Genomic DNA, 10,362 nt, shown 5'->3' with positions numbered 1-10,362 from the left:
ACTGCAAATCAGAAGGAAAGAGCTCTTCCGGAGAAAAACCTTTTCACAAGCTTTTGTGGAGTCCGAAAAACTGCGAGTGGACATGTGATAGCCTACTCAACCCTTGCGGTAACGTTCTTTCGGCGTACTTGCGCCTATTTTCGGCAGCAGGGAACTCTGCGGCAGTGGAGCCCAGTAGGGTAGCCAGAATACTCCAGTGTCAGCGCCGTATTTTACAGTGCTTTGTGCGGCTTGTCCCAATGCACGTTCGAGAGAACCTGCAGCTGCGTGGTACCGGCCTTCTATGGCTCGGTAAGAAGGTTCAATCGAGTGCTTTCTTGTGGTCTCCCCGTAGCTTGTCTCTTGCAGGCCCCCGCCCGGCTAAGATCAGTGCCGAGATGTCATCCCCGCCACGATTAGTTGGGTTCATGTGTCGGTTGATGCCTCTCTGGAATAGCCGAAAAGCCAGCAGCGCAAGGTGGGTTCTAACCTTATGTCCCTGTTCTTGAATACTCTTTTGTTTGCACGCTGGCTCTTTCTTTGGTGGTTTCTTTCGTCGTCACATTGAACTGTCCCCCATGCGCCACCTGAGAACCGCATGCACTAGGTAGTGCCTCCTTTTTCTGGGCGGTGGTTTATCTGCAAGACTTGAATTTTCGTCTGCTTCGGACCTCACGCAGTGTGGGAACTTTTATGTTTCGGAATCTTCCGTCCGTTTTTTCACTCAAAGCAGTCAGTCCAAAGAACAGACTGTCGACACACAAATTTTCACTTGTGATTTATTTGGTGTGGACTGGCTGCATCTTGTTTGCGTGTCACAGCGTCTCGAAGACATGCTATCTTGTTTTTTTCTTCTTAGGGACAACTATTCTAGCTAAATTTTGGGCTTCTTCTCAGAAGGTGGCCACTTGCGCTCGTACAGACTTACGTCCTACTCCTTACTTACATTGGACGCGTAGGAAGCACAGCTGTTGCCGCTCACTCGATCAGTGATTTCACGAAATGGATTCTTCCTTTGGGCAGACTCCGGACCCCCCCGCCCCCTCAGACGCTTCTCCGGCACCGGCTGAGGAGGAAATCCTTACCGTCAATTTTCGATGTATAGACGGCCGGACTTTCTCCCTGGAGCTTCCGGCGGACATCGACATAGCGGACGTTATCTCGCTTGCCGCTGAGGCTGCTGAGATTCCGGAGTCTCGGGTGCGTCTAATCTACCATGGAAGAGCACTGAGCACGGGAAGAACACTTCAGAGTTACGGTGCGAAGACGGGGCATACAATACATGTGGTTAAACAGCAGCAGCAAGTGGGCGAGGGAGCAGGAGGAGGAGCCCAGCAGGCGTCCTCGAACGCGGTAAACTCTCCGAATGGAGAGTCTTCGGCTTCCGGAGGCTCAGGAAGGGATGCCCGTGGCGTGGGGACCGCGCCACCTATGTGGATGCCGATATCATTGCCGGGAGGCGGGACGATGATGGTTGGGCACATGCAACTACCTGCTGCTATGACAGCAATGATGCAGGGAGGACCGCAGGTGAGAAGGGGAAGACTCTGATGGCTGCTGTAAATGTAACAGGGTTTTCATGCGCGTCCCTTGTTCGTCCGTATAGGTGACGTAACTGGACAGCGCCACGAGGCGCAGTTTCCAAGCGCACACTGGAGAACACGCGGCCTTATTCACTGAGTTTGAGACAAGCAGGGTGGTCCCAAGCGCTGCTCCGACGGAGAGCGTACAGACAGCGGTATACATCCGAGTTGCACTGCAATCGCCCCTCACGTGCCAGATCCAAGCTACGCAGCCACACATTCATCCGGTTCCACGGCGCAGGCCGACCTGACTCGCGGACGCCGATCCAACTCGTGTGGAATTTCTTGTTTCCGTTGCCCGTTCGCGGATGTCCTCCTGACACCAGAACCATCCCCGCAGAGATCTGTTTCCTCTATTGTTCTTTTTGGCATGCGCTTGTAGCGCAGCTGGTGCTCAAAAGGGACCACGCGTCTTTGCTCCTACGGCAGTTGAAACTGATTCAAGAATCTTCTGTGATTTTGTGAGCGAGTGTGCCTGGTCGCACGTTGTTCAGGCTTGCGAGGCTGTACTAGGTGCTTTCAGCGCTGGCTTCAGTCCTTCCCCTATGGGTGTTCAGTCGTGTAGTTCCGTTGCCGGCGGGCAAACCCTTGCGGGTGTGATAGTTCGTTTTTGTGGCTTTTTGCAATCGGAGCCTCTTTCGCTGTCTTTGGACTTCGTTCCTTGTTTGACTCCGTCACTTTCTACCGACTCAGGCCGCAACATCGCTTTTATGATTGTTTTTCTCCGCTTACTGTGGCTGTTCACTGGCTCGTTTCTTCGCGGCCATCTGTCACTTACGTGTGCCACCCTGGCGGTGCTCTTCGACCAACAGCCTTTGTCCGGTTTGCTCGGTCTGAGTATTACAGTGGGTTGCAAGCACCATTTTTTGCGTTTCCGTGGGTCCACTTGGTGGCGCAGCTTCAGCTTCTTTTGTCTTCGTGTTTGTTTTATCGCTATCGCGTTTTTCGCCTGCAGGTACCAGTCACAACCGCAGCCTCCCCCTCCCCGCTTCCCCACCACAGCCTTTTGGCAAGCAGCTTGAGCCAGGCAGTCTCGTCTGTGGCAGCGACTATGGCTTCAGCAGCTCATGCAGCGGCGTCCGCCACGTCTGCTGCTCAAGCGGCCTCGAACGCTGTTAATGCCCTGCGAGGGCGGTCCGGCCCTCCAGGAACTGCAGCGGCTTCTCTGGAGTTTACTGCGACGGAGGGAAATGTGGGCCGCCGTCCCACCGAAAGACTCTCCGGTCAGACAGGTCAGAATACTTCTGAGAGGGTTGCAGAGACCGAAGAAACCGCGGGATCAAGTGCAGCTGCGGGTGGTGATGCTACACGTGGAGAAAGTGAGGGCGGTGGTTCCTTGACCCAGCCAGGCAGCAGTACGGCTGGATCGTCTCGATCTCCAAGAAGACCTACGTCTCTCTCGGCGTTTCTAGGCGGATTGGTCGGAGGTACGGGCAGAAGTGAGGGCGACCGAGTGCGCAGCGGAGGGCAAGCGCAACAGGAAACCGAAGCAGTGAGTGCGTCCCCGTCTGAACAAGCCATCCAGACGGGAGAAGAGGAGTTTTTTGTGTCGATTGCAACTGCCTTAGAAGGAGCTGCGCACAGTCTGCTCCGTGCGGCAGGGGAAGTCCGGCGTGCGAGGACTTCGCAGGGTGTACTTGCGGAAGAGGCCGGTCCCAGAGAGGAGAGCCGCTCTAGTTTGCCCGTGACGGAAAACCCACGGAGACGGGAGGGGCTGTCTCCCAGGCGAGATGGAAGGGAACTAGGCGGACGGGAGAAAGGTGGAGCAGACAGGAGAAGCGGTCAAGGAGGAGAAACAGAAAGGAGAGCACCGGAAGCTTCTACGTCGGATGAAGGGAGTGGGACGGCAGCAGGGGCGGCGTCTTCTCCTCCCGAGGGAGGCCTATCCAGAGGCGACACAACTTCACTCAACCCGGCTTTTTTCTCACTGCATCAACAGCCGACCCTCATGTTGCCCGGAGGGTTAACAGCTCATGTCCTTCCTGTTGCTGTGCATGTGTCGATGAGCCATGAAGCTCCAGATCCGACGGCGGAGCACGGTACTCTGGGGGCCGAGACGAGTAGCGGACGGGATCGTGCTCAGAACGTGGAGGGGGGGGCGGAACAAAGCCGGCAGCACACAGCCGAGAGGATGACGTCCGCGAGAGGCAGAGGCTCACGAGAGCTCATGATCACGCATGATTTCGTGCAGCAAAGACTGCCTTGGGCAGAGCTTCGACAAACTCTGGAGGTACCTTCGCGCGAGCGTCTGCCACCTAAACGTGTTCACGTCTTTTCTGGACCGTAGACAGGCGTACCTAAGACGCTGCTGTATTCAGTGGCTTACTCCGTAGCATGCTCTGCATATTTGAGAGCGCAGGAGAACGCGGCAAGACATGGTGGTGTTGATGATCCCCTCGGAGCTGCGCAGTGGGAACGGCTGAGTTTCCCAGCGAGAGCCGAGCATATAGTTACCGTTAACTGGACCCGGAGGCGACAACAGTCTCCTCCAGCACGCAGGTCGTTCGACAAATAGGCGATAGTCTTATTAGTACTATTGTTCTAGGGGTAATATTATCCGAGACAGGGTTATTTATAAGCTTAAAGGGTCCATCCTCCAATTACTAGCTGAGATCATTTATATATATTTATCAAGTATTGGCTTGATACGACGGCAATTAATGCAGACAATAGAATGGTCATAGCAGAGAAAGATGCACGAGTATCTACTTCTAATCATACTGTCATCGTATGATGTGCCCAAACCAATAGTAACATCTCGGTCCATAAATTGTTGACGCAAGAACATTCGGGTCCTAAAGATCGAAGTATGCAGGTGTCGCGGTCAGTACCACTGAGAGATATGAGGCGTATCTCTTCGTTGAGGACAAGTAATACATGAATAGTCGACCCTCTGAAGTGTCATGTGATGAGAACTGGTGCGAATCACACTTTGGCAAGAACGTGTACCGTGCGAGTGCGCTTCACTCGGAGATGTCTGTGAACCTGTGAGATGGGCAGAGTAAGTCGCTCAGCCTGTTGCTCGGTCTCTTCTCGACAGAGAAAATGACTGCTGATCTCCGACATTCGTTTCCGGGTGCGTGCCTGTGAATATGTTTGCCGATGTACAATGTTACGAAGTGCCTCGCGCTTGCTGCAGCCACCATGACGTCTTTGTTTAGCCAGCCGAAACAGCTGACGGCTGTTGGCTCCGCAGACCCCGGCGACTAAGAAACAGAAAAGCCATAGATTTTGTAGCACACTTTTATATAAGGGTGAAGAGTTCGCTGGCCATGCGGTCTTTTTCCTTCAAGGTCCTGGGGCACGAGACGGGATGGAACTCTGTTGATCTACCGCGCGTCTCCACCCGGTCAGGAGCACCTCCGCCGCTGAGTGTTTTCCTGCCCTCGTTCTTTACGGCGGTGAATCTGGTTGTGGCCATGTTGCAACAGTTTATCGGGTGGCAGCAGGGCATTCATCGAGTAAGCTGGCTCAGCTTGGTGACTTCTCTCCTTGAACTTGATTTTTAGTCCTTTACTCTGTCGTTCACCCACTACCCCTGTAGCCGAGCATACGCCGCCTCCCTACTGTAGACGGGGTTGCTATTGTTGTTCAGGAGACAGGCCTTGATAGAACTTGGAGGAGGAAACCAGGGAAAGAACAGTTTTGCTTTGCAAGGGGGGCTGGGGGGCAAGGGAGAACGTTCTTCGACAGAACAGTCGGTATTGAGAATGTCCACAGTGGTCCCGTAGTATGACGCGTCACAAAGAGTGTGACGCCGAGGTTCTTGTCAGCTCGTATAAAAATATTTCACGTTCGCACGTTTTCTGGGATTGTCTACGAAGACAGAACGAGGTGCGTACCGGTGAGCAGCCTTTCAGTGCGCGTTAGTGCTGAGTCCTACTTCGTCCAATGTCCAGAATCCCGGTTTTTTGCGTCTTGTGTCTCAGTCACTCTAGAAGCTTTGTTTCATTACGTACGCGGAAATCCATAACCACGAAGACCCCAAGCTTCTTCATTCCCACGGGATGAAGAGGCATTCATCGCCCCTCTACCTTGAGGTCGCAAAGTGATATTTTGTTCTTGTTGTGGAAGCAGAAGACAGAGGTGCCAGGTCGGTTTGGTGGACTGCCGCGGGGTCGCGACGGCTACGGCCTGGTCTGAGGCAAACGCCGTCCACCCATCCCATCAACAAAGGGCTCGCGATCACTCCCCGTCAGCATCTAGTGCAAGCCTAGCGGGAGTTTCTCATAACTCTGTCGGCGCGCGAATCATTTCCGTTGATGTTTTTCAACCTTTCGCTCTTTCTTCTCCTGTGTCCCAACATATTCAGCTGTCTGTCCCTACAGTGGGCCGGAGCGCCCTGGCCCTTGCACGGCTTTCAGCGACAAGCGCCCGCCTTGCGTCTCTTCTTTCGTCTATTTTTAATTCGATGGTAGATCATGTCGATTTGCAAGAGCTCGTGACGGCAATGGCCTGGTCTGAGACAAACGCCGTACACCCATCCCATCAACAAAGGGATCTCGATCATTCCCCATCAGCATCTAGTGCAAGCCTAGCGGCAGTTTCTCAGGCAGCCGGATCCAGTCGAGCCTCCTCAGCCAGAGGAGGTGAAAGAGTTGGACGGAGAGCTCTCGGACGGATGAATTTTCCACTGTCTGGAAATGGTGAAAGCGAGAGACGAAGAAGACAGCAGGCTGGAGGGGAGAACGAGGAGGAGACACGGAGGGGAAGAGGAAGGAGACGATTGGAGAGAACCGCGACTGTCCCAAAGAAGGACAGTGTCGAAGAGGAAGAGAAGAAGGAGATGGAGAGGAATGAGCCATCCGAAGAAAGAGATTCTGAGCAACGATGGCAAGATGTTGAGGAAGAAGCTGCGGACGCCGCACTGGAGGAAGGAGGTACAGGAGACAGAAAGACAGCGTGACTCCAGGGTTAACCTTGTTGTGAGAAGGACCATTTCACACAGAAGCCGACACACTTCTGACTGAGAAGTCTAACCTGTGATCATCTACCAGTGGTCGGGCCTGTCATTGGTTGGAAATCCGCGATCCCTTCTCTCTGTTTTTTACATCAGACGGTGAAAGCGTTTTCTGGCGCGTTGCCTGCTCGTGTTACTTTCCCCAAGTTACCACTTCCTTATAACCGGCTAGAGTAACACTTCAGGAGTCTACGTGCTACTACTTTCCTGTGCCGCACTTACACCCGGAGTTGTTTTTTCTTTTCTTCAGTGCTGGCATTGACCGCGTATCGTTGTGCAGGGATATGCACTGTGCCCGTCATCAAGATGAGGCAACAGGAGAGCTAGAGTCCACGACAGTCCCCAGGCAGATAGAAGTATCACATTGATTGTATGTGCTTACCTCCTTAGCGGTGCCCCGAGGAGACTCCTCGTGTGCAGTAGGTATTATCCATGAGTCTAATCTGTTTCGTCACCTGGGGCCGGCGCAGCATCGTGCGGGTCACGTTATTCCCTCTGTGGTTTCAGACGTACGCGGCGTCTTTGGTTGTCTGGTGTCCTCATTTTTTTGGTAGATTCTTCTCTTCCCATCTCCCCGAGCAGCACTTCTCCACGGGCTTCCGCGCCGTCTGTCGTCTCGTACATCTCCTCGAATGCGGCAACCGCAGGGAGCAGTAGCAGCAGTACAGACGCAAGAGACGCTATGCTTGCGGGTAGTCTGAGGACGTCTTCGTTAGGTGGCGCCGATGCGAGAGGTCCCACGGCAGGTACGTCGTGCATTGGGAGCGCAAGCGTTTCGCCAACTGCTCGCGGTGAACTTCTTTCTCCACCTCAAAATATGGTACGATCTGTATCAGAGGAAAAAGACGCTGATGAAGAAAGTGTCCCTTCTTCGGCGTCGAGGTCAGCGGAGCAAGATCCCTTCCAACTCACTGGGGTGGCAAGGGACGGACGCGAGGGAATGCTTTCGACACATACCAGACCGGAAGGGTCTCAGGTCGCAAACAATCCTCTCGGAGCTCTACAGAGTTTCCTTTCTACTCTGGAGGGACCGCCGGCGTCAAGAATGCAGAATGCATCTGGTGTAGGTCCAGCTGGGAGTTTTGTTGGAGATGAAGGGACAAGAAGGGAGGGAGATGGAGAGGAAGCTCTCAATGAGGAAGTGCAAATGAGACTTCAGTTATGGACGGGGAATGTCCAACAGTTTTCAAGAAACGTAAGCAAACGAGTAAACATGTCGAGCGGCAGCGACTGTGCAAGCTTCTATATATTTTCACGTGTAAGACTCGCTATATGAGAACCAAGGGTAGATCGAGTGCGTGCTTCAGTTAGTCAAGAGAATGAGAACAGAACCGCAGTACTGGCACGCGGTGGCTGTATGACAATGGGACCAGTTTTTTTGGCCTCTTCGTCTTTCGAGGAGACTTCGGATATACCGTCCAGTGCCTACGCGTCGTCACTGGCCAGACATGCATGATATATGTTTGCACTGCCCTTTGGTGACCGACAGAAAGAACGGTTTCGTAAGTGCCTCAGTGCTATTGTGAGGTTGGCATTCCTGTTCGCTGAACGTCTCTTCTTGCCAGGGGTGTCGAATTTCTTCGTTTCGTCTGCGTCACAGTAGTAGAGGCTGTCGTGTGTTGTTCTTTTTGTGGGCTCGTCAGGTCCTTGCGTATGCCCGTCCGCGGCCTTTCAGTTCGGCCTATCGCTCTGGAGACGTGACTCAGGCCTCCTCGATGCGCCTACCGGCTGTCGAGGCAGTGGACAACATAACCTCGTTGACGTAGGTTTTGCTGCTACATAGTCGTCATGTATTGCCTCAGCGGTGGTTCATGGGGTCGATGTGGAAGCAGCCTTCCGTCGGTCTCCTTCGCAAAAAAAGGCCGTTTTCAGTCATTCTTAACGCGGTACAACGTCTCCCGTATGAGTTTTTCTTTTTGTTTTTCTACCTGTCCTCTCTGACTCCAGGCGCTAAGGTGTGAGGAGTGATGCTCGTCTGTTATTCTGTTACCCCAATCCGAGGCGTGACTATCATCATGAACAGGTGTATTATTTGCTCACGTCTCTAACACAAATGCGGGTGGTGGCTTCGCGCAACTCCAGCTCACAGTCTTCTCGAAGTGGCACTTGGTGGCAGGCGCTGGCGTGCGTACACGTGGCAACCACTAAACGTAGTGGTGTTGCTTTCCACTCCCGTCTAGTTTCTGGAAGCCTTCTTTGACTTCAGATCTTCGTGTCTCCAATCCTGCCACCCCGTCTAATATTCCGTGAATCTTCTTGTGTTTGTTGTCTCCAGAGTTGTCACGGCTGACCGTTCTTTTCGTCGGTTTCGTTAGTGACGTAGAATTCTTCTTCCTGGTTCCGGGCTTGTGTCATGCAGATGGCACCGCGCGCTCAATCGGGCGAATGTCGGGGAAGAGCCTCGACCCCCGTCGTCTCTAACAAGCTCATATTTAACTCTTCTCATGCGGGAAGCAGCCACAGCTGCCCGCAGCAACAGCGACTTCGTGATGGAGCAAGACCGTTTTCCTCACATACAGCTGGCTCTGCAGCTACTCGACGACGCTGAACGACCAGCTTAGTGGAGGGGGAAGAAAGTCTTTCTCGATAACAAAGAGGGATCTTCACAACGAGGAGGAGTGACGCGTAGCGACTGCAGCCCAGACATTGGCTCACTGGGCTCCAGCGTCAGTCGTCACGGTGGGCATGGAGTTGTCCATGCGTACCTCGCAAGGTCGAATCGGGGCCCAACTCGTCCGAATTCAGTGGCAACCTTCATGTGTTAGACTTGCTGGGCAAAAGTTGAAAAAAAAAAAAAAACCGAGAACAAGAACTAGTTGAGTCAAAAGATGCAGGGGAGTAACCAAGGCCTCTTTCAGTAGCACAATGCTGGGCCAGCGAGGTACGGGCGTGATCCTAAAACATTCTCTTGATGGGCTCAGTTTCAGCCCTGTTTGGCTCTCCCAGATCCGGGAGAGCCGATAGCTGCGTCGCTTGGGGTTCACAACAGGCGACTCTTCGTCGTTGTGCATGCCTGTGAACACTGCATCAGCGGATGCAGCTACAGATTTTGCAGGCCTCTCTTCTGTTCGTCTCACTGAGGGATCGGCGCATCAGTTTCACCAAACTCCGAACTCGTTTTCGAATGGACTGCTTTCCGCCGGGGTCCTCCAGATACAAGAAGTAAAACGCTCACCCGGCCAGACCTTTCTTGGGGTGCTTGTTGCAAGCCGGAGCAGGATTCTGCGATCTTGTAAGGGGTCTGCTGACACGTAGATTGCGTTTGGCGAATCAAACGAGGCCAGCTCGTGAGCGTTGAGAATCCTTAACGTGGATGGGACAGATTGGGGCTCTACGGAATCCCTCCGCAACACAAGTTGACCGTGTCTCGCTGCGTTTCTTGCGCTGTAGTCGCATCACCCGCGTCCCACTTACAGTCGCTCGGGCGGCAGGTAGTATTTACCACGCCGTCTTGTTCGGAAATGAAATCCATGGGGGTAGAACACTTTTATGATATCCGCTGACGCGGCACTGACTGGCTTTCACACGCCGCGAACGCGACGTCAACGCGATATTTCTACGCCAGATCAAGGAATGCCGGTCCATGAGGTGCTCTGGAACGAGTGACTTCCTGTTGTAGCCCTAAGGTGGAGCGAGTGCTTTCTCAGGCTTGCACAACGGTAGTGTTGCGATGTTTACACGCATCTGACGCAAAAACGGCGTACACCCGGCGGTCAGCCTTAGAAACTCACTAGACACACTTCCTTTCAGTCGTCGACCGTTTCCCTCGGGATGCAGAGCTGCAACAGGCCGACTAGTCTCACGTCGAGTGCATTTGGCGCTGTATACCGTGCATATGCA

At 53.5% G+C, this 10,362-nt stretch overlaps 1 protein-coding gene across 1 annotated transcript; it reads left to right on the top strand.

Moving 5' to 3' along the window:
• Positions 1-507: 507 nt before the first annotated feature.
• Positions 508-9,578, top strand: CSUI_003915 (ubiquitin family protein). The gene is made up of 7 exons (XM_068064110.1): positions 508-1,509; positions 2,518-3,792; positions 4,856-5,023; positions 5,875-6,442; positions 7,077-7,717; positions 8,166-8,284; positions 8,882-9,578. The coding sequence occupies exons 1-7, from the start codon at positions 982-984 to the stop codon at positions 9,081-9,083; spliced, it is 3,501 nt and encodes a 1,166-aa protein (XP_067923917.1). The 5' UTR covers positions 508-981; the 3' UTR covers positions 9,084-9,578.
• The last annotated feature ends 784 nt before the right edge of the window (positions 9,579-10,362 follow it).

The sequence above is a fragment of the Cystoisospora suis genome (assembly GCF_002600585.1).
Source record: "Cystoisospora suis strain Wien I chromosome Unknown contig_1766, whole genome shotgun sequence".
NCBI lineage: Eukaryota > Apicomplexa > Conoidasida > Eucoccidiorida > Sarcocystidae > Cystoisospora > Cystoisospora suis.
The sequence above is the reverse complement of the archived record's forward strand: the minus strand, read 5'-3'. Positions and strand labels throughout refer to the sequence as shown.